The sequence below is a fragment of the Loa loa genome (genome assembly GCF_000183805.2).
Source record: "Loa loa unplaced genomic scaffold supercont3.57, whole genome shotgun sequence".
Taxonomy (NCBI): Eukaryota; Metazoa; Nematoda; class Chromadorea; order Rhabditida; family Onchocercidae; genus Loa; species Loa loa.
This window is the reverse complement of record NW_018108237.1, coordinates 46,996-70,779: the sequence shown is the minus strand read 5'-3', so window position 1 is coordinate 70,779 and position 23,784 is coordinate 46,996. Positions and strand designations below refer to the sequence as shown.

At 33.9% G+C, this 23,784-nt stretch overlaps 4 protein-coding genes across 4 annotated transcripts; 3 read left to right on the top strand and 1 right to left on the bottom strand.

Annotated features, from left to right (window-relative positions):
• Window positions 1–1,346: 1,346 nt before the first annotated feature.
• LOAG_04538 (hypothetical protein) lies at window positions 1,347–4,883 on the top strand (the record flags this gene model as incomplete). The annotated part of the gene is made up of 11 exons (XM_020446622.1): window positions 1,347–1,461; window positions 1,820–1,934; window positions 2,163–2,373; window positions 2,496–2,630; window positions 2,784–2,900; window positions 3,179–3,284; window positions 3,361–3,463; window positions 3,695–3,897; window positions 4,093–4,265; window positions 4,473–4,533; window positions 4,638–4,883. The coding sequence occupies exons 1-11, from the start codon at window positions 1,360–1,362 to the stop codon at window positions 4,881–4,883; spliced, it is 1,572 nt and encodes a 523-aa protein (XP_020303065.1). The 5' UTR covers window positions 1,347–1,359.
• A 1,099-nt stretch (window positions 4,884–5,982) lies between these two features.
• LOAG_04537 (hypothetical protein) lies at window positions 5,983–10,599 on the top strand (the record flags this gene model as incomplete). The annotated part of the gene is made up of 13 exons (XM_003140071.1): window positions 5,983–6,042; window positions 6,341–6,478; window positions 6,719–6,825; window positions 6,932–7,083; window positions 7,284–7,351; window positions 7,615–7,797; window positions 7,998–8,202; window positions 8,400–8,554; window positions 8,688–8,850; window positions 8,935–9,103; window positions 9,254–9,391; window positions 9,691–9,886; window positions 10,444–10,599. The coding sequence occupies 13 exons, from the start codon at window positions 5,983–5,985 to the stop codon at window positions 10,597–10,599; spliced, it is 1,890 nt and encodes a 629-aa protein (XP_003140119.1).
• Window positions 10,600–11,286: 687 nt separating this feature from the next.
• On the top strand, window positions 11,287–12,666 carry LOAG_04535 (hypothetical protein). The gene is made up of 4 exons (XM_003140070.2): window positions 11,287–11,377; window positions 11,619–11,785; window positions 11,970–12,110; window positions 12,256–12,666. The coding sequence occupies exons 1-4, from the start codon at window positions 11,296–11,298 to the stop codon at window positions 12,379–12,381; spliced, it is 516 nt and encodes a 171-aa protein (XP_003140118.1). The 5' UTR covers window positions 11,287–11,295; the 3' UTR covers window positions 12,382–12,666.
• A 2,719-nt stretch (window positions 12,667–15,385) lies between these two features.
• On the bottom strand, window positions 15,386–23,242 carry LOAG_04532 (hypothetical protein; the record flags this gene model as incomplete). Its single annotated transcript, XM_003140069.1, has 17 exons — window positions 15,386–15,495; window positions 15,591–15,857; window positions 16,620–16,758; window positions 16,835–16,930; window positions 17,072–17,251; window positions 17,326–17,392; window positions 17,562–17,731; window positions 18,055–18,257; window positions 18,690–18,845; window positions 20,035–20,248; window positions 20,352–20,496; window positions 20,923–21,041; window positions 21,212–21,419; window positions 21,542–21,725; window positions 21,848–21,915; window positions 22,273–22,442; window positions 23,150–23,242. The coding sequence occupies 17 exons, from the start codon at window positions 23,240–23,242 to the stop codon at window positions 15,386–15,388; spliced, it is 2,589 nt and encodes an 862-aa protein (XP_003140117.1).
• Between the last annotated feature and the right edge of the window lie 542 nt (window positions 23,243–23,784).

Genomic DNA, 23,784 nt, shown 5'->3' with positions numbered 1-23,784 from the left:
GGGAGGAGGAGGGGGGAGGTAACGGCACGCTTTTTCCGCAGCTTCATCGACATGGAAAATTTGCTGGGGGCCACTGGGGGCCACCAGATACCCAGGTCAGGTCCATTTCCACCACACACTTCCTTCAACAATTATCGCCGTGTCCGTTTTTTCTCTATGCATATCCGATTTCGCGGTTGGCCAATGCCATAGTCCCACTCGCCGTTTTTTTTCCAGTTTGAAATGCTGTGTTTGGCGGGAGGGGTCAACGCATTTTAAGGCTAAATTAGTGGCTGCGACATCACACTGGTTACATGCTGGTCAACTCAATACGATCAGTTTGCTAGTTCGAGTCATCTCAGATAGATGATAGCTTTCTGTTCTGGGAAGCGATGAATTAATGATATATGAAAATAAGTTTTATTGACCCATCATCAGTAAACTTATTCTATTAAAAAAAATGTCGATGATGAAGTGACGCATTGACCTCCTTCGTTAAGGTTAACCTCCTTTGCTTTATTTTCTTTTTTGAAATTCGGATTAGCTATGCAAATAACACAATTTTCAAAGACTATAAAGAAATTTCGAGGTTTAAAGTAGTGATGTCTCATCTCATCTCACTGCATTAAAACTGCTTTTTTGATTGAAACAACGAGGCCCAAGATCCCTAAATGTTCTTCTGATTCAGGTAGACTAATTATTCAAGGATATGGTAAGTGAAAAGGGATAACATTCTTCCACACTTGTGCATGTAATTCTTTATATAAGTGGATAAATTATGCCAATTTTGATCTCATACACTTTAGGTATTGCTGTTGTTAGAGATATAATTTTCGATAAAACTCAAGTTTTGTTTTTCTTACCGTAATTTGGTTTAGAATAGCTGAACAGGGACGTTGGTCACTCTGATTAATAAAGCTTGTGCTTCAATTTTGTCAGTCTTAATCGAATTAAACTAATGGTGCAATTTAGATGACTGGTTTTGGGAAATATAGTTGGAATCTAATGTTAAATGGTTTTGTAAAATCAAGCTGAGTGAATATCCCAGTTTATAAGAGCAAAGGTCAAGGTGCCATATTACAAGCACAGTTTCACGATCAGAGATCGTTAAGCAAAGGTTCTCAAAAGATTCCTTAGATCGGTAGTTGGTTGTGATAACTTCAGAGACCCAGCCAAAGTCTGTCCAATATGAATCAATTAGTGCAAAAAAATATGAGGAATGAAAATTGTAAGCTGCTGTTGACTCGTGATTTACTTACCAATTCATATAGTAAAAAAAATGGTTCTGCAAAATGGAAAATCCTTCGAAAAGTGCTGTCGGGATTGTTTTATATTATGTTGAGCAACATGTAATGAGGAAGGTATTTACTTCTAGTTTTTATGGAGTATCTGCTGGATTCCTATTTGTTTCGTTATCTTCCATTCACGATATGCCGAAATACGAAGAAAAACATCACATCAGTGGTGATGAAAATCATTGCAGTTAGCATTTATTTATTCCTTGTGTTACCTCATGTTTATGCTTTATTTTAGATTTATGAGTTTTTAGAGGTTTCATTTTAAAAACTTAACTTAAAGAATCCAACATTGCTTTCAATTAATGTTTATAGTTTTTAATCATGCAGTAGGTCTTGACTTTTAATATACAAAATTTAATTCTCTTATACTGTTTTTATAGGTGATATTTGCTGACTAGTCTCCATGGTTTTTAAATTTGCATAAATGTGGATACGGGTTCGATTCTTATTTTATTTGTGAACGTTTTTAGTAGATACTGTTTCTATGAGAAGGAAAAATTCCTTACACTTTTGATTTTTCTTATTTTCCAAGATGTTCACAGGTGGCAGATTGGTTGTGTAAGACTCGAGAACTACAGCCGTTGGTGGAAAATCACCCAACGTTGGTTGTGTCAGATTTTGTATATTCAGTGCTTTGGTTGTTGTCACTTTTCTGTGGTAACATTTTAATATATAGTTCCCTTAAATAATTGAGAACCATGTTCGAAAAAAATTGAGAATTTGTGGGAAAAATAGCTTTATGAACATTAATGGTTTAGTCGTTTTCTTAAGTTGGCTACTTTCTTTATACCCGTATTCCTTGTTATTCTGATTGAATATATGTTTTAATCAGCTGAATTGAAGGTTCAGTAACACTTCAGTCAAATCGTTCTTCGAAATTTTAAGCTCTTCGTTGCGGTTCACGTTACGTGTATACATGGGTTGGCGTTTATTTATTAGCCTTCTTTACTGAAAGTATAAAGTTTGTCGATGAAAGCATGAACGTTGTATTCTATAGCCAAACAATGTTAACATTCATGGGAATGCGCACTCCGCTTTATTTATTATGTGGTATCTACCACACATTGTTCTACACTTCCTATGTCATAGTGAAAAGGTGATCGTCATGTTTCTTTTGTTATTCAAAAACTTCTGCTGTCTAATTTTAAAATATTCAAATATACCGATTACACTGCAGTATGAATTTGTTTCCTCAGTTTAGTGCGCAATGTTTTACAGAATTCGTTTGGAATGGTGGGGTGAAGCTGCAGCAAATGGTCTTCTAGTATTCCTGTTGTCGCTGCCCTTACAAGTAATGGGTACAAAGTTGCTTTGGTGGCAGTGGTATGATGGTGACCCACGTCTCATAAATACGTAAGCATATAAATATTTGTATTTTTTAAATAGAAATTTCAAATTTTCCATTACATTTAGTCATCAAAAGCATTTTGAAGAGTAGCAACAAAACATTGGCGATTTGAGAGAAGAGTTTTGATGTATATTGCTTATCGATAGTCACTTTTCCAGGTTTTATTCTGTGCCATTAGTTGTGTTAGCGTGGTATGCAATGCTAGGGACATCATTCAGTGTCAGTTTATACTTGTTTCGGAAAGGATTTCTTCACGAAAAATATAACTGGAAAAGGTTGGAGATATTTTTTTATTTTTACTTGTTGACGAGTAGTGCAGTTCATATTTTGATCGTTCAGAAATTTTAATTGTTCTCTAGCAATGTGTTTGTGTTCTTGCATATAACGATGATGAAGGCCCAATGATTTTTCATTCACTGGCAGATATATTACGGATTTGTGACTAATCAGTTAACTTGTATACGAATCAAATGGTTACGGATGTGAAACTGGAATTGTTTTTAACTTCTCAGCGTAACTGTCATAATTTCTAGAAAGTAAAGAGAATTTTCAGATTTTTTACTGAATTATTTTGTGTACTTGGTGCAGCGTTGTTTGCTGTTTGCCTCGCTATATTGCAGTACGTAATTTTCTTCCATATTCTACACGATATTTTCCGGGTAACAATTTTTTTTATGAATTCGTTCTCGCTCATTTGAGCTATAATTTCTCTAGTGCTTAATTACTCGTTTTTAGATCCATTCCATCTTTTCATTGGGACTTTTGCTCATTGTATATGCAACTACAGCATTGAAAGCATTGTTTAATTCTAGAATGGAATATTACTTGCATGATGCAGGTCTGGAATTTACATTACACATTATGTGGATTTCCATTAACATTTTAAGCAGATGAAACTATTGTTCTATACTATAAAAATCACAAAGACTAGAAATTGAAGTTGAGATAATTTTAGGAAAATTTTCCTAGAAGTTCTTATTAATAAGCTAGCTGATCTGGAACAGAAATGTGCATAAATGAAAATTTCATTGAGATTGATCGCATTGTCTTATTATATCATATATTTCAGCAGTAAAAGATCAGTTGGTCGAAGTTCCATTGAATGAAAGACTTATTCATACATTGACTGAACTCTCAGTTGTGGCAATTCATTTTTTGCTTCATATGTTATTGGCGGTGTTTAGTTCCCCTGAGAACATCTTTTCAGAAGGTATGCATCAGGCGATCGGTTCGTGTAATGAAATGGAACAAATTTTTTCACCATTTGGTTTGGTATGGTTTCAATTTACATGTCTCTTATGCATTTATAATTGGTTGTAGTTAATCAACCATCAGGAACGCTGACTTTGCTGATTTTGTCGAATCCCCAATGAATTTCAGTCAGAACGAAGTGCGACTTTTTTGTATTTATATATTTACATATGTTGAAGTTTTATTAAGCTTAATCGAACGACTTTTTGTTTTCAGGTTTTATACCGTAAGAAATATTTCTGTGTAGAAGAACAGCAGCAGAAGCTATTCGATTTTCATTGTATTCCTGGTGGGCAGTTACGGGAAATGGTAGGCAGTGAACCTTTAGAGTACTATACAATCTGTGGCACGAATTTCGAGAATCGAGCGGAATATATTATTTTCATATGGTTCATCTTATTGCGTTTAATAAGCTTGCATCGCAAAAAAGGGTCTTGATTCACTTGATTCGAAATTAGATTACTGGTGAAGTAGTTTAACAAATAAATTATTTGATTAATGTAACGAAGAAGATATCAAGGTGGATTTCTCCCCGACTTTATTGCTAAAATATCTAATTTGCAAACTTTTAATTCCATATCATTCTTTATTTATAGGGTGTATTGTGTCACGGTCCTTTTCATAATCTGTTATATCACACTTTCTTGTGTAGTTGAGGTAATGTTTCATTTTTCTTTAATTCTTTCCTAATTTCAGATTTACTTGCAGTAATGGTTTTGCCTTACTCTGAAATTCCTTGGGTAAAAGCACAGCCTTTGCAGATCAGTAAACCAAAAGGGTATTCTTACACCAAAATTATGCAACATAACGATCACAAGAACGGGTTTACATCACAGAAAGGCTTCAACTTATGTGAAAAAAAATTCAAGAATGATGGGATTGCGCAGCGAACCATGGATGACGTTGAACTTCGGCATCGGTTAAGTGTGCTAAATCGCAATAGTAAAAAATCACGTTTACCCACACCTACTCGTCTTTCGGGCTATATATCAAAGTTATCAGCATGAGCTGCTAAGAAATCACTCGAATATTATCTCTTTGGTAGATTTCGTTTAAACTTGATTTTTCCTGTTTTTCATTAGGAATTTGAAAAACAGTTGGAACTAATTTCCTTCAAAAGGGAAAAACTTGATTTCAATAATGCATGTAGTCTTATATTATAATATCTCTTTTTGTGTTTCTGTATCAATTGCACTTCTCTGGAAAAAAAAGATGAAGTTTTTGAAATCTTATTCGTTCTGGCCCGAATTCGCCTACGACTGTTTTGGTATATTATAGCTTTTGTTCATTCATCCGCTGTACACCATTTCAGGAATATGTGTTGTAACTCCATTTTAACTCTTTCATATGAATATTGCTTTAATCTGATATTATATGGAATATATTTGAACAAGTTTTACTTTCCGATCTGATTTCAGTTATTCTTTATTTGCGCCATAAATGACATTTGTTTGGCTGCATCTCTGTGTCTGTTTTTTGTTTTCGAAGTTAATTCGATAATTTTTGTAATTTGAATAAAGTTCTAGTTTATATTTTTGAGTTTGGTTTAAAGGTTTTTATTACCTTTTTTATCTGAGATTAATAGTTTTGGTTGATTTTTAGCGTCCCTTCTCATAATTTCAATAATCACTTTATTAATAATAATTAGTGATCGCAATTGTAATTCGAAATTTCATTGCAGTTGGCTCTTCAGTTATACGCAGACTTTTAGATCCTTTCAGTCAACATGTTACCGGACATTACTCGAGCAGAATTATGTTCAAAAAACGGTGCAATACTGGTAAGCACTATTTTATATGTAGTACATGTCATAATATGAGGCTGTTAATGCGTGTTGCGTATTTAGAGAAGTGAATGGTCAAAACAATGGTTGAAAAAAACAAAATTAATCAGAAGCTATGGAACTGTTCAATTAAAATGTTAAATGGAAATTCCACTTTCATTCTTTATGAAATCTTTCATTTCACTATTTTTTTCGAATATCTGCGTTTTTTTCTTTAAAACTGACGATAAATCTTCCGTTACACATTAGTTAAGTTTGGCAAATATCGAGCTCGTCTCGTAAATAAGTCCGAAGTGCCTGTAGTCAACATTCTATCTTGGATGATGGGAAAGGAAGTCGTGATAATCGATCGTCTTTTAGAATCTGATTGCAAAGTTTCTTTGGTAGGTCTTATCGTTAACATGAATGTATCTTTTAAAGTTTGGCTATGAAGTTTCATTAATGAGTCTTTTCAGGATTATATTATGTATTTAAAACATGGATGTAAATATTAGAATAATGACGAAGAAGTATACAAACTGACAGGAAAATCCTGTCAGTTTACTGAGTATCCTATTTTATCAAAATAACCTTTAAATTTCGCAGTGTTCCTTTAACTCTAGAGAGAAGTAACTCTGGCATATCACTTTACATTTGTAAGACTTTTAGTAAGAATAAACGTTTTAATTTTCATATATTCAGCCTACAGAGGAAGGGAGAAGCACCTTGTCAGAATTTAAAGATCAAGTACAGGACTGTGAAGAGCAGAATTCTCAAAACAGTTCGGAAATTGGCACTTCACCTTTGAAATATGAATTTTTAACATTGTCGAAACTGCAGGTTGTTGTTTATTCATCTTTTGATGAGAATTTAATTTGTAAATGCATTTTTGAGAACCACTATTCTTGATTCCACCGTTAATACGTGAACTGTTGAAAATGAAAACTACCACATGTATAAACTATCTTCATGTATAAAATTTTTTACTTTTAGATCGTTAGGACTTGCGTAGTCCGTAGAGTTCAAGGCATTGCTTTTTGTTTTACTGTATCTTACATCGATATATTTAATGGATTTCAGACAAAGAATACATCAAAGGTTTTGATCGACGAATGTTATTCTTTTGCAATAAAACAGTTTGCTTTGTCTTCGCTGAAAGCATCAGAAGCTCGTTCACTTGCTGGCAAGTATGTCATGCTTAATTGAGAATAATTCATAATGTGATGTGCTTGCTTATGTCTGTGTTTTCAAGCACACTAAAAAACTTTAATCAGTAAGAAATATTTAATTTAGACTTATCATCGATGGAATCTTATTTAATACGGAAACAGTCCCAGATCCAGTTATTTGGATTTCCTGTGATAGTAGTGATTACCTGCATACATGTTTGTTAGGTATGTGCAGGACAAATGATGGTACTGCGACATACCATGTTAGAACATTGCGTAAGTTATTTGTTAATTTGTTTGTGATGATAGATTATGATGGATACCGACCATACATATGAAAACTCAGCTCACTGAATCACATAAATAGTATACTGAAATATACGGTAGTCCCAGAGTACTTTGTATTATTCTCTATCAGCTAACTAGTCGACATCATTAATCGCTTGAGGAAAATAGTGTATGATAAACTTTTTCAGCATTAAATTACACAGGTGCCGTCAAGTTTTTGGAGGATTACATGGAACGCTTCTATGATTCCTACAGGGTCAGTTTGGCTTTATTTTCAGAGCATTAAAGATATGAATCAGTGAGCGATATTTTCAGAATCTATCAAAGTTTTATTGTTTTTGTTTTTCGCTTCTCGAGTGATTTTTTCACTGCTGCCATCACAGTTGCTGACTCTGTAATCATTGATATATTTTCTACGTAACCATTGATGTAACCATAGTAGTAACTATTCTTTACAAAGAGCAATGATATATTTTGAACAACTTTATTTCGTACCAATTAAATTTTGCATAGGTTCAGGCCTCTCCAGACACAGCTTATTGTACATATGATGTTATCCCGAAAACAGTTACTACCGATCGAGACAACCAAAACAGAGTGTCGGGATTTGTAGAACTTCATGTATCATGGACACTTGCAAATATAAATCGTTTTTCTGATGGAATACTTTCCAAACCTATTCCGTCAGCTTCTGTCGTTGCTGTATGCTTTAGTTTTGATAGCTAAAAAATTTTAGTAATATATAACCTGATTGTTTTATTACCACAATGACGGTTCCGGAACGTTCTTGATAAGCAGAATTGTGAAGCATTTTATATATTTACTAGTCATTAGATGCTTTTATAGATTATTTTTTGTTATAAGGGTGATTTTGTGTTGAAAAATATTAAGTTCATTTACAGAAGATATCACCAGGTTGGCTTGATGTGCGTTTGCCGCAACTTGATCTGGCTGGTGAATTGGAACTGGTGCTAACTCTAGGACGTGCACTGCGAACCGGCAAAATGACTTGGCCAAATGTGGGTTTTGATCGAATGCATGAGGATGAGAAGCTTATAAACTCTGCGTTACAATCTCTACTTAATCAAACTTCGACTTTTTCCAGAAGTATGTTAAAATGTCTGATTTGTGCAGGAAAAAATTCTCTTGGGCAAGGAATTTATTGAATTTGGTAGAAAGCGGTGGTATGGATGGATTTGATTATATCGGAATTGATTTTGAACTTTGCTACTGAACTTGAAATGCTTGAATCTACTTATGATGCCTTGAATTGCCTAAGGAAGAGCTGAATGTTTCGTTTGTAGATAAAAATTTGGAAGAAAATGTTCCATTGGATGTGCCTCATGATTTCACAGAAGAACTGTGGCTTATACTGCATTATTGCCATTCAAATCAAGATCTCATAAAAGCCTTAAGATATGTTTTTGATGCTTTGAAAGCAGGATATAAGAATACCTTGGTTAGTTTTTTTTTCTCTCTCTTCTTTCTCTCTTCGTTCTTCTTGGCAATTAACCTACATAAGCGAGACGTTGGTTATATCTGCAAATCCTTCTAAACATATGAAGAAAATGAGGAATTCGTATTAGTTTTAGATACTTACAAATAATAGGTGTACGATGGCACGTTTATTGCGCGATGCATGTGCCAACGACTTGTTGTTACCGCGTTTAGAGGGTCTTACACCAATACAAATTTATTTGGAAATGGGTCTGGAGCGGTTGCGAAGAGCTTGCATGGATGAATTTTTAAATAGAGGTTACTCTTTGTACTTTTCATTCACTGAACCTTTACAATCACTATGGAAATACGATCCTTTCATTAATTTCAATTTTCTCACAGAGTACTTTGGATCTGTTGCTGAAATTGATGCAGTTTTTGATTGCTGCATGGGGAAGGAACCGCAGGATCAGGCCGATGCACTTTTTCTGTTCTATAACAGTCTTTTGATAGTGAATACATGTAAGCAATATCTTCGATTGGATCGTCATCATATAAATATCATTGCAAGGTGAGTTACCTTTTTGGTGAAATGGTTGTAGCTGATGATGTGACACTTAGCGCTATAAATAAAATGGTACCACTGAGATATAATCATGCAGAATGAACCTGCATTTCATTTACTGTTCGGTATTTCTGTCCTAGCAATTTCTCTGTTTAGGCAAGTTCTTGGGCAATACAACAAGCTGAACATATCTCCTACAACTGACGACATAACCGAGAAAATGATAGAACAAATGACTTTTACACCTAATTCCAGGCTGTCATTTACGGACATCTTCAAACCTGTGCATGAAAAGTAAGCTTTCATCTAAAAGCTTCACGAACTTGAAGTACGACTTGTAGAACAAAAAATTTAGCAAAGTTTCTTTTCCTTATCAAAGTTCATTGTTATTTGACTTCTCAGAAAATGTCTTTCATGCTTGAGATCAGACTCAATGGATACGGACATATGAAATATTTCTGATGTTACTTGTCTTTGAAGATATGTTTTTATTTGAGTGGGAAAATGTGAAAAATACACAAAACAAAAATTTATTGCATATGAAACTACTGCTTCAACATATCACTAATTTAAGACGTAAAATTTTTTTCCAGTAGATTTCCGAAAGTTTGGAAATCAGAAGTTACAGTTGAAACAACTAATAAACAAGGTTGGATAGCGCGCTGCATGATTTTATGCTTACGTACTTGCTGGTTACCGTTCATCAAAAAAACTGAAACTAATGATGTTGCATCCGAGAAACAAGGTCCTGATGTGAAAAGCAGTGTCGTAGAACTCGATAGTTCACAGGTTTTTTTTTCAATAATTTTGACCCCAATGATACAATAAAGTTCCCAAAGTCGCCTGCCTAGTCAGTTCAGCACGTATATAACAAAGCATGCTTTACTGTGCACCAGCTTGAAAACGGGTAGCACTCCTGGTTATCAATTCCTTTGTCCATTCCTAATGAAACTCGAATCACCTTGTGTTTCCCTGCTAACATAAAGCAATCCTTGTTCTCAGAGCTGTATTTTTTTCCCTTTCCCTAGATACCACCACCTAATATTTCGTCTATGAAGTTTTCCCGTCGTATTTTGTTCATATCGTCCTTTTCGACACGTCGTTTTTGAAAATTAATTGATTCTAGCGTTAATTGAATATTGTCGACTTTAAATTAATTAATATAATATTGGTATTAGCTAATCGCATGATATTTGCATAATATCTGCTAATTTAGTTATATTTAGTATTTTATTTTAGTTATATTTAGTATGCATATTTTTTCCATTTTTCTACCCAATTTTATCTTCGTTTTTTGAACAGTAAAATACTAATTTTTCATCTTGTTATTTTGCTATTTCTTTCAGAAAAATAAGAACCAAACAGTGCTTCAAAGTTCCATTCCAGAAAAAATAATTTTTTGTTCAAGCGACGAAGAAAAATTAAAACTGGATACAGCTCTACGTCATTATGAGATCACTGTTGTTACCGGCAGTTTTATCACACCATTATCAAGATGTTGATAATATTTCAGTCCATTATTGTTATTTAGTTTCTAGGCAGGATTATTGATAAATCTCTGATAAAATAAATCCTTAAATACAGCTCTTTCAAGTTCCACAAACAAAATGATGGAAAAGGTGGATTGCTAAGTTCAGCCAATTTCAAACAAAAAAATAATATATTCAAGCGACGTGATTGATCACTATATCAAATCGTTCTGTTAGTGTTTTGTTTGAGTTATTTGATGACTCTGATGAATTAGCAGTGATGAAGTAGAAGACTGTAAAATTCTAGATTACTGCTTTAATTGTTAATAAACAAATTGGTGTATGCATTACTTCGATATCTCCGTGTAAACGATTTTCATTCACTAATTTCTTCCCTACCGAAATTATATCGTACACTGTATTATTCCTGAGTGACTCAATAAAAACTGAAATCAGTTTTTGTTACTTGGTTGCAGTTATTGATCCACTACGGATATTTTCACATTTTCTGTTCTACAGTTTAACTTCACATCTACTTCATTATTTTTTGTCATTTTTTGTCTAAAAATATAAGAACTTATGTAAAGCTGTTATTTTTGCGAACTTGAGTATACTTTTGCAGAGATATCAATAATTGTATGAAGTATTGCCGCTTAGTCCTTGGAATACTATAAATGTTTAGGTGAAATATGAGTTCCAATTATAACTTGTTATTTTGTCTTCAGGAGTATGAAAGGTCGCGACTGGGATGGGCTGCATGAATACGAAGCACAATTTTTTGGTTTTGTACCGAAAGGATTTACGGATGTTGGTTAGGATTTAACAGATGTCGGTCATAGTGATTTCATTTCGATCGGGATTTAATTGTTGAGAGTTGCTGCAGTATCAAGTGTCCGTAAGAGTGATATAATTTGTAATCATTTGAATGCGGGATACGATTGTTTAAGCATTGGGACACAATTTATCGAAATTTTGAGTAATTCTGTTTTTTCGACAATTTAAAGGCTCCAAAAACCAACTTTATTTCTAGAGCGTTATTTCCACTTTTTCAGTCTATAATTTAATCTTGGAAGAATGGGCAGAAGTTGTTGAGAAGAAAATAATACCCGAATTGCCACTTAATGATGTAAACGGTGAAATGAAACTGCATTTGAAAATGGAACTTGTCAATATGATTGGCAAAAACAATATCCTGAACTCGCTTATGAATAAACTAGAGGTTATTTGATCATTTTATTGAAGATAAGGTAGATTTTGTAGCTGAATATTACTTCTTATTCAAGTCATTAGAAGTCCAGTCAGCATGCTTATCATTGAATTGGAACTCTAATTTTGCGAATTTTTTTCCGCAAAAAACAGTTCTATTTTCAACTAACAAGCAGTGCTTAATCATGAAATTCCAGGCATACACTTTGGAATATGTTTTCCGCATACCTGACGAAGTAACACTCCCTGAAGATAGGCCGAATTTAGAAATGGATAAGGAATGGACCGTAGAATCCGCTGGCAAACGAAAGCAAGAACTTGAACACAATATTATTAAAGTATGTTTTCATCAATCAAAATGTGGATATTGCAGTTGCGAAACTGTAATTTAAGCTTTAACTGTGAAAATTAAATGTAAGAGGAAGAAATTTTGGTATTTCTTCAATTATTTTTGATATTTCCTCAATTATACTCGTTTTTTAGTTACGTTTAGCCAATGAATTGTTTGACAAAGAAATTACAAATAACCTGCGAGCGATTCAGTTGTGGAAAGCCGTGCAAGAGATTAGTGGTGGTAATAATTTCGCGAGTAATGATTTTGCTAAATAAAAGGAATGGTTGCTCTGGAATTTCATGTTTAACAAAAGATTCACTGAAATTTCATAATTAACCGACAAATTACTATCTTTACTCGCCGGAAAAACGTGATATCGGATTTTCATCAATTTTAAATAACCGTTATGCATGGCCTCCTGCAAGAGGATAGTGAAACTGCATTTCCCTATCAGTGACAAACCAGTTGAATTTAATCATCCTCAGTAATTAAACATACACAAACTCAGAAATGTTTGGGATCACGCATTGTACAATAATGAAGTTAGAACGCGTTTTCTCGCTTTATAGTTTCCTTGTGAATGGTTGATTTTAATTATTCGTTAAGAGCAAATTCTATGCAGATAGAGGGAAGGGGATTTGGGATGAGTGATTTCCTTTCCTGAGTCAAACTTGTGAAACAAACAAATCAGTTTTATCTTTTTAATGATTTCATTAGACTGTCGCATCTTCGTCTACCTTTTCCATAAACCTTATGCTTCTGGTACGTTTACACTTATTTTGCTTGTACTTATTTTGATCCTTATGTTCATTTACACTAGCTAATTAAGAGAATATGGTACCTGTACCTTTTGTGGACTAGCATATTGGTTTACCTTTGCTTCTAATTCAGTAATTGGAAAGTCTATAGATCACCTATTTTACACACCTAATTTGTGAGAATTGTTCTCGTGATTTATGCTTTTTTACCGTGGAGTGGAAAATGGAAATAAAACTATAAGTTAGTTCAATCCTCCGAGCTGTACTTTATTTTGATAACATCAAGTTACATGACTAAATCTTGTAGTCTCTGAGGAAAGGTTAGGAAAGAAAACCTTTCATCAAAGGCCACAAGATTTAGTCGTGTAACCTGTATATGAAAGACTATGCCAAAGTGATGTTAAAAGTAAACAGCAGGGAGAGCTATGAGAGCTATCTCAAGCTTTCTCCATAGTTGGCTGGATAGGACAAAAATATGAATGCAGCGAGTATATTGGCTTTCGTTCATGTCTATGTGGCTGCCATAGGACGAACCTAGACACTGCTAAAAAAATCTAGAATAAAGTGCTATCATCGAATGCCCGCTAAAATTCTAAAATCCATAGTGATTGGCAGCCTGATGGACTGATGTACAAAATGTCAGCAATCATAATATAATACGCCATTAATACCATTCACGCTCATCAAGGAATACTCGAAATTAGCTTCTTTGGAATTAGTAAAGTAAGTAATCTGATTATCAATGAATTAGTTAAGTAAGTAATCTGATTATCAATTGATCATAATATTGTCAATTTTAATAATTTAAATGGAAATAAAGATACGGAAGAAATAAACTGACCCTTATTTATAATTTCTTTACTATTTGAAACTGCTTCGTTATCTTGCTAAGCAAAGTTGCTATCACAAAAGCTACTTTGTCGACTTGGTTTCTCAGCGATATAGATTTATTCGGTTAACATTGTTCTTGTACAGTATTACTAGTTAACAACAAAAAAAGGTATAATGTACATGCTACGTGGTAAACTGGTAAGCGGATAGGACAAAGCGTTAAATGAGTTAGGCGATAAGCAAGCAGTATGAACAACCAACAAATTCCTTCTCGTTGTCTTCGATAATAGTTGACTGTCACTTTGGTGATAGGTTACGTCGTGGTTGATACATTCGTCCCGTGTTGCAAGGAATGTTTTCAGCGAAAGGAAAGAATATTGTAGTCGTTGTCCAATGATGGCGGATAAGCGAAGAGGACGTGTAGTTTACTTGATAGTGAAATTTTCAGGAGAGTTTTTGTATGCCCTACCGAGTTATCATGGAGATATGGCTGCCCCTTGGCTAGTCCATTGTGCAGACACGAATAGATACTGAGGTATCTTTGTGATATTCCCACCATTGCTAGCTTATATCCTCTTCATTATCTTAATTTAATTTACAGGATTTTATCATCCTGGTATTGTGGGAATTTCTTATTTGAACGTAACTTTAATTTCGGTGATTTGACAGTTGCAAGGTATATTATTAGAAAGAAAAAGAAAAATCAACGAGCAGTTTTCCACAACAAAGGAATTGAAAAAATAAAAAATTGTTGAAACGTCGTTCAACTCTAGTTCTTTAACAGAGATAATACTAAGCAACAATTTATTCTCTTCTGATGGTAAAAACTACCGTGATTAAATTAATATGAACTGAAAGAAAAAATTGGGCGAGGTACAATTACGAGTTACAAAACAATGCAAAGTTTAACAAATGTAATGAAGAATTCTAATCTCCACTCGGGAAAGTCACTGGTGGAATAATGCACGGAACTCCAGTTTTAGACATTAACGGAGACTATAACTTTCCGCAATTATTTCAAAAGTATTCCAGAATTTTGTTATCAAGTAAAATCAATTGCTTTCCATCTTGGAATTTCATCTAAAAAATAGATTTCGTGTCATCAGAGTAAACTAAATAACTTCTTGTCATAAGGCTGTTCTGCTTAGGCAATACATGATTTGATTCATTCGATCACATTCATGCGAAGAAATAATTCAATGTAACCATCAAAAAGTAACGACCAGACAAACAGCAAATTTGATGATTTTTTCGAACAACAGTGCAGGCACTCGACTCTCTCTATGATTTTGCACCAAATCTAAACAATGAGAAGTTCTTCGACTATAGCTAATTTTATTGTACCAGTGCCATATCGATTTTGAGTGATTTTACATTGTGGAAGATCGTCTCTCAAAGTACATTTCTGTGCTTTCATCGACCTTAAATAAAAGTTTTAGATTCGAAAGTATGTTTTCGAAAATATATAGGAACAGTAAAACTATTTGAAACCCTCCCCAAATATTTTTTTGAAACTGGACGCATGTGACTAAAGAGAAAGAAGCGAGTCAGAGATGGATTTCGTAAGTTAATGCAACTTCCCAATAATTTCGTTCCAAACCAAGAAGGAAATAAAAATCCAATTTCCTAAGAGCGACACATGTCTTTGGTATGATGACTAGAAAAATTCCAAAAAACAACAACAGAAAGTTCATTCCAAAAATCCCCACACCTTGAAAGACTCCATGGAGAACGCATCATTGGGGAAAAATTCGGGTGGCAAACATGAATTTGTCGTAAGATCGATGTAGTCCGGGAAAGCTGCAATGATTAGGGAAGTATATTTATCACGCAAAAAACAATATATATGCATTAATAAGAAATTTCACTAATCTGTGATTGTGAAAGAATGATACCTGAATTCACAACATTCAAATCAAGCTCTTTTTCTGCTTCAGCCAGTACTTGTCCGGGTGGTGTAAGTACGAATGATTCAATGGAATTCAAGAACGAGCTAGATATCGCCATATCAACGTCTTCCATGTAATCGTCTTCCATGTAACCACCAACGTCTTCCATGTAATCTTCATTCAATTTAATTGGAAAGCTTGATGAATTCAGTGAAATGGTCTCCTGAGAAGATGGAACTGGAATCTGAGATTTCTCCGTCGATTTACATTTTGCTAGAAGTTTTTTGATGCATTTAAATAATTTAAACAGAAACATATCATCTAAATATGAAAAAATTTATAAAACAGAAATTTCTAGTACAAAGGATGTTTTATTATGAAAATTTCATAAATAAAAGATTCATTACACACAAAAATATTTCCAGTGCTTTAAGTGACGAAACGTTCATCCAAATTCCATTATACTGTTGCAAATAACATCTGCTCTAATAACCAAGAAGCTTATGAATAATTATTAAAATGTTGAGAACAACTTCCAGCAAATACAGAGTTAGGACAAAGTATGGCAATCACACTGAACTTACCCATCATCAGCGTACTACTACTGATTTCGATTTTGCATCAAGTTTTTTCTACTAGCGAAATAAAGAATAACTTCGTGATCGACTCTAACCCGCATATTCTCTGGTAATTCTCTCAAAACCTAGTCAAGCAATAAAGTCTTCATCAAAACTTTCACAACAGCTTCACTATTCTTGTTTTGTCAGAGTGCTATAAACTTAAATCACTGAAGAAAAAAAACAAATCTTAAATCACTAAACAGCACTTTAAAGTTGGGTGTAATGGTTCTACTCATTATCCTGTGAAAGAGTAAAATGTTTCAAAAATATAAAGTCGAGATGAACAGTTTATATATGCATCACGAAGTTCCTTTAGTGTGTTTGTTTAAGAAAATCAAATTACTTTCCGAAGAGGTTATGCTAGATCCAACACGCCAAAAGACGTGGACCTTAACTAAGGGTATATAAAAAATACCTGCATTGGATAGCTTATGACTTCGTTTTCTTTTTCGTGTTTTTATAATATCAAGATTATTAACTGCCGCATTTTCTAAAAATTCCACAACAAGATAATGCCCTCTTTCCCTCGCCACATCCAACGGCATACGTCCGAGCTGGAAAATTCTATAATATTCCAAATATGATAGAGGAAAAACTGCATATCCCAAAATTCCCTTATTATAAACCTACTTGATCACTGATTTCACTGTTTGCGCCAAATGACAGTAATAAATTAACCATATCCAAATGACCTTCGCGGGCAGCCAGATATAAGGGCGTTTCTCCCTAAATTTTAAAATATAAAGAATAATAAATTTTAAAAAAGCAGTACATCACGCAACTTGGACGGGTACAGCAGTCGATTATATAAATAGGCTGACTAATGAAATCAAATGACAATGACGAGAACTAAAAAAAACAGTCAACCTTGGTGTCTTCAGTATCCAGCTTAAGACCAAATGCGTACAGCACTGGTAAAAGGTCGACACGTCTGTTAAGTGCAGCATAATGAAGAGCAGTGCGTCCGAAAATATCAGTCAGAGTCGGATCATCCTTTTCGGACAATATATCCCGAGCAAAAATGCAACCATCTGGCTTTGCCTGCTTCTGAAACAGAACCGCTGCAAATGAATAATGCAGATTTTCCCGATGGTATATCGTTTTAAAACTCTTTCACATACCAGAGAAGGACCGAATTGTCGGACACTACTAGAAGTTATAAACATTGATTGTGATAAACCATTTTGTCTGCAAATGAAAAATCAAATAGGTACTATTGGAAATACAAAGAAGTAAAAGTAAAAGACTTGGAAACAGCAGAGCTCTAACATGCATGATTTTGTTTATAATGCACATTATGAATAAAAACAATAAAAACCAATAGGATAACTAGCGAAATGACAAAAAAACAACATACGGAAGCGAAGAAATTAACCGTGGGGCGGAAGTATTATTTGGTGGTTTTGTTTGTCGATAATACTCGGTGTACATGAAATCAAGGATGCAGCGTGCGCATAGATCAGAGACGTGAGCAAATTTAACAGTTAAAGTAAGTGGTGTTTGTCCCAAGACATTTACAGCCCGTAACTATAAAAATCTATGTTTAATAAACTTTGAAGAAAGTTACGATGGAAAAACAATGAAAAACTAGAAATGACCAACTATCGCAGTAAGAACATATCGAAGCAAAACTCCTCGGCAATGGCAATGAGAATGATAGCGTTACGAAGAACATAATCATATTTGTTGGAAGCGGTAATCCTTTCTTCCAAACATCAAGTTTCGCACATTACCGAGCTCCCGGAAAACGCTCAGTTGGCATGTTTTTACGGATAAGGTGAACACATGAGAGGAGACAAATACCCATGTGCTTAACAAAGATCTGATAATTTCAATTACAAAATATTTACATTGCATCGGTGAGTGCTTAGCAGGAGACGAATAATCTGATCACTGTTTACAACTACAGCATGATGCAAAGCTGTATTGTTATCCGAATCAGAACAATTTACATCCGCTCCCTGAAGTACCAAAAATGACACTGCTTCGACGTCATTACATTTTACTGCTTTTAATAAGTCTGGCCCCAAATGACAATCTTCATCACCATTATCTGCAACAAGCTTACTATGGTATAACAATTAATTCATAAGTATCCAAGCTTTTAATATGCATTTCAAGTTTTTTTTTCAGTTCTGGATCTAAATCTAAATATAAGAACTGAATAAAAAATAACAAAGTTCATCTAGCAAGCAGTAAGTATTTTGGAAATAAAGGTAAAACAGAGGAAAGGTAAACAGAAAGTATTTCGAGAATACAGAGCCATATGAAAGATCAAAGAAGCATACCACTGAAGTAAGCATCTAGACTGGCCAGTATCTTTCTTTCACTGCTTTTTTGCCAGCTGGTAATGATTCATAAACTAGAAAAGACATAAAAAAGACATATTTATTCAGAAAAGATATAAAAAAGACATATTTATTCGTAATAGAGTTAAAATTATGTAAAATCTCTAAATACTAACAAAATCTCAAACATTAGAAACTAACATCTTTCGGTTGTTCTCGCCTACAAGAAGCTGAACTTGAGAAAAGCTTAGAAAGTGGCGGTAATCCATCCTTTCGATAAGAATTCTTATTTGGGAAGTAGTCTTCAGTGGATGGTAATGTTGACCAACTGGTGACATTACTTTGCAAAGAAGCTAAAAACAATCAAGTACTCTGGTAACAAGTTCCTGAACAATAAATTTGCATAAAGTATGGAATGTATGGAATGTAGTTTATCATTGAACTATTAATAAAATCTCAGATCACATTATTTGCATAAAAAGGATAGCAAAATCTGTCATGAAGATGAATAATAAAATGAATAGTCTGTAGTTCTAGCTTTAACTAATCGATTTTTGCATTATCTTATTTTGTATTGAAAACAATCCTTTATACAGCAGCTGAAGGGAAAAGCTTGCAAAAAGTTCTTTTGGCATAAACATGATTTCAACCAGTAAATATCAAACTTTATTTCAACAAGAAAATTTTAAGTGATAGGTAGAAAATACTAAGCCTCCATTAAATTAGTTATTATAAGCATTCTAGGTACATCTGGGATTCTTTTGTACCAACATTAGCAAGATGGAATTTATAAGGCATAACAAAATATGTAGCAAACAACATTAGAAGCACTAAAAATTATTGCATATCGTCTTACAGTAACCCTTATCCACCGTAAAGCAATGCTACTCAAGTAATGCGGGATTTCGTTTTCGCGACTGCAGAATAACTAGTTTCGAAATTAGTGCCGATCTAAACTTGAAGAAATAAAAAAAGCTCCGAAAAAAAATAGATTCCTTCGAATACACTGACTATAAAAAAAAGAATAAGCGAATCCATTAAGGACCGAGGACCATTATATTATTGAATTGTGTGCCATAATTCAGTTTTTCCTCAATTTATTAACAGTATCTTCATTACTACTAAGTATACATTATATCTAAAAGACAAAAGACACCAATTCTTCTATGCATGACATCATTTGCCAAGCTATCTGCCACTATCTTGGATTATTATACCACATTTGATTACTACTTTCTCCTTGCACATATGACTTCAGCCTTAGTTTTCAGTTCTTTTAGCCATTGTTAACCAGTACAGCCGAGTAATTACAGGCCACATAAATTGATAAGTTGTGCATTACTGATATTGCAGTGACTACTCATAATAATATAATAATGTCTTATATAATAATATCATAATAATGTCTTGCACAGTATTTCATAATTTACCCTCGCAATGAAATCATTTGACTCAAATCATTCCAAATCTTAGATCTCAAATCTTTAGATAAGCATAAATAGTCAAATTCAATTTGAGTTCAAAATAATATGTAAAACTGACGCGGTACTTTCCAAACAGGAGCATGATTTCTGCCAATATTCCGTTTCTCCAACACATCACAAAATCCATAAATTCCGCAGAAACACGATAGTATTACTCCAATGAAGACCAAAAACGTAATGAAGACGGGAAAAACTGGAAGAAAACGGCTTCTATCACTTTCTACGAAAAGTCCTTCAACAGTAACGTCACCCAAGCTTATTCGGTTCTTGGCCTAAAAGATTATTTTACCAATACTTTGAATTCGAACTGAAAAAATTTGATGAAATAGAACTAGTGAGACAATACAAAACTTAAAAATGGAATCTAAAAATAACCTCATCATAGAGAGCAGTATGAAGGTAAGCAACGGCACCAAAAACATCCGTAAAACACGGCAAAACATTTGTCATATTCAAATGGAGACGTCGTTCACAAAACGTCGAATCAATATCCACGTAAAGCAAAACACCTGTTGCATTTCTGAAAATGTTAAGATGAATTTAGCTTTACAGTTTTTCACATTAATATAAGTTAAAAACGATTAGCCAATTGGACTCTGTGAAGATGAACAGTAGCGACAAGTATTCCTAATACAACAGCTGGAAACTGGAAACCATCAATAATCTCAGGATCTATCAAAAGTATCCTATAATATATGGTACTGTTAAGCGTGTTCTGGAAAAGGGAAGAAAATGTATTCTTTATAATTTGGTAAGAATTGAAAGTTTTTAGATAAATGAACATGAAATGCACAGATAATGATTATACATATATATTAAAATCCTTTTTCGAATTAATGCACGCATTGAACTCTATCTGTCCAGACTTCTGTGGAATATGCAAGGTGAAGTTCAGCATGAAAATTTATTCAAATCAAAATAAGTAGGAAAAAATATCTTATTTTACCTTGATATTTCCCACTTCTTTAAATTGATTTCTTGTCCAACTCCATTTTCAAGTGACCACTCATAAATCCGAGTCTTATTGTTATTATCTACAGCCAAATGTACTGGATTGTGTAGCTTCTGAAAATTCGAACTACAACTCAATTAATTTTTCATTAAATCATTTCGAAAATGAAATAAGTCCTTATCACTATTTGTACTAGTATTTTACATCGCGTTGCATCCATAATCTTCTTTACTATAAACCAATTTTTTCCCTGCATACAAATATGTCACTACTACCAACTCACTTGTGCAAGTTTTGCAAGAAGTGAATATATCTTATCAAGAACAGCAGCTGGTGATCCGTCGAAAATGATGCCAACCGTGCTACTCTCCGTTAAATCATGAAGAAGCGTATTTCTGCCACAGTCCATACCGTCATATCCGCATTCTGCCACTGCACATTTTTCATCGCATTTCCCATCCAAATAGTGCAAGGCGCAGTAATCAGAAAGTCTAGATAAAATGCTGTTCGAGAGATCTAACATGAATCAAAACTCAATTAAACTTAGTTCTGCGAGAACATGAGACGAGATTTGTTTGCCACTAAAAAAAATTACAGTAGTGCTGCCGCTTACCTGCATTCTTGTGCACTCAAAACACAATCGAAGCCATCAAAAAAACACTTTTCATTATTACATTCCTCATTACAGGTTCCATCCGAAAAACGCAAGGCACAAAATTCCGGATGTTCTTCACATCCAGCTCTCAAATAGTCATCTCTTTCTGGTACATGTCTTTCACAAACTTCACCGCTAAATCCTAGAGAAGAAAAAAATACAAAAATTGTAAATTACTCAAAAGTAGAATAAAATACATCAAACTTCCTGGTTGCATGATGTATTAGTATGATGATTAACAAGATAAGCAACTGAGAGACATACCATCAGTACAAAAGCAGATATCATCAATACAAGTACCGCCATTTCTACATATATTTCCAAGCTTGCATCTATAAACAAACCGCTATTAATCATTCCGAAGCAAAATGGATAAAAATAGGATATGATAAACCAAATTTCGACTTTTTTTGGTTTTCAAAAATTTTTTCTATAAATGTCTCTTAAAGTACTGGAAGAGAGGCAATGATATATTTCAAAGTGCATTGCAAAAAATACAAGCTAAGATAAACTAGCCTGCAACTATGGCGACAAAATGTTAGAAACAAATAAAAGAGCGATAGCAAAAGCAACACAGCCATACCACAAAACCATAAGTATTCTCAGATTAAATAATCTGGAGATTTTCGTCGCATGGAAATCAAAATTTTTTGAAGATAATGAATAACAGCGTATAGGAGTAAACTAACTTATCGAAGGTGTATTCGCAGTTTTGTCCAAAATATCCCATAGAACAGTGACATACAGCAGATCCGTTTACACTTACACATGTACCTGCATTGCAATAATGAGGAAATGCTTCACAAAGGTCGAGAACTTTTTCGCACTTTTCACCACCATAACCTGTTGAGCACGAACACTGAAATATTCCATTTATGCTTCAAAACTTTCAAAAATAAAAGTTCTTTTAACACTTTTAAACGACATCGAATCGACCTCGCAAATCTTACTTCGTTGTTGTGGACTGAGTCGTGTATAGAGAGCGAGAGAATGGGGAATCAAATATATTTTACGCATTTCGTACTAGATTTGTTGAACTAACTTTAGGAATATGGGCTCTTATCCTACTCATCAGCTTTCAAATAATAAATGTAAACAAATCCGTTCGAGAGAGGAACAGCAAGGAAAAGAGACAAGAAAAGATAAATAAATTCTAAATGCGTTTCTTGTTATACGGTAATTCCAAGCTTATTTTGAACGCAGAATTTGTAAAACTGTCATATAAATAATACTAACTGCACATAAAACATAAATCTTTAAATACTTCAAAAATTAATTTGAGTGTGTAGTGAGCTCAACATGAAGATAGAATATTTTAAATGGGGAGAACAGCGAAAAAGTGTGACATGAATGGATACAGTCCCAATAGCAATTGGCTATGGAAAAGTTTCACAGCTAATGACAAAACCCATAAAATAAGATGAAGCAATCTGCCTAATTGATGAATGAGTTAACGTTCTGTTAAATCACGAAATTAACTTGGTATTAATGAAAACAATTAGGATAAATGAAAAGGAAGCAGCTAACTATAGTTGAGTGAGCTTTATTTGTGGTCTTCACACATACTCCGCCATTTAAGCAACGTTCCATCGGATCGAAACAGCTCGGCACTGCTAGCAAACAATTCAGCAGCGCTAATGCAACATTTATAAGTACCATAATGACAGCGCACTGAAATTATATTTTCAGACATTAATCGTACGTATCGCTTCTTTTGGGGAATATGGTAATCAGACTGGCGTTCTCGCATACTCCCATAACCTATCCGTTTCAAAACAAAATTATTATATTTAGTACTATATATTTCCCACAATCAGTTGGCTCCATACTTAGATACTTGGATTTAGATCCATACTTAGATTAGTGACATTTGTTGGTGTAAATAAGTGTAAGATATTTGAGAATGTAACACCATCATCAAACAGACTGCTTTTCAGTCACTTGTTTTTTTTACATCCGTGGTTTTCCATACATCTCAATTTTGATCTCCCCTCAACTGTAAAATCAATTATTGTTATTGAGACTCCCCATTCCTACCACTGTACTTCGTTCAGCACGGTAAAACCTCAGCATTTCCAGCACCAGTTCATTCTGGTTTATCACTTAAACCTTAAGTCTTAAAGAAAGGCATACTGTATGCATCTTACTATTTCTATCTTTCTCGTTGTCAAGTTAGCCAGCAAAAAAACGGCCAAAGACGT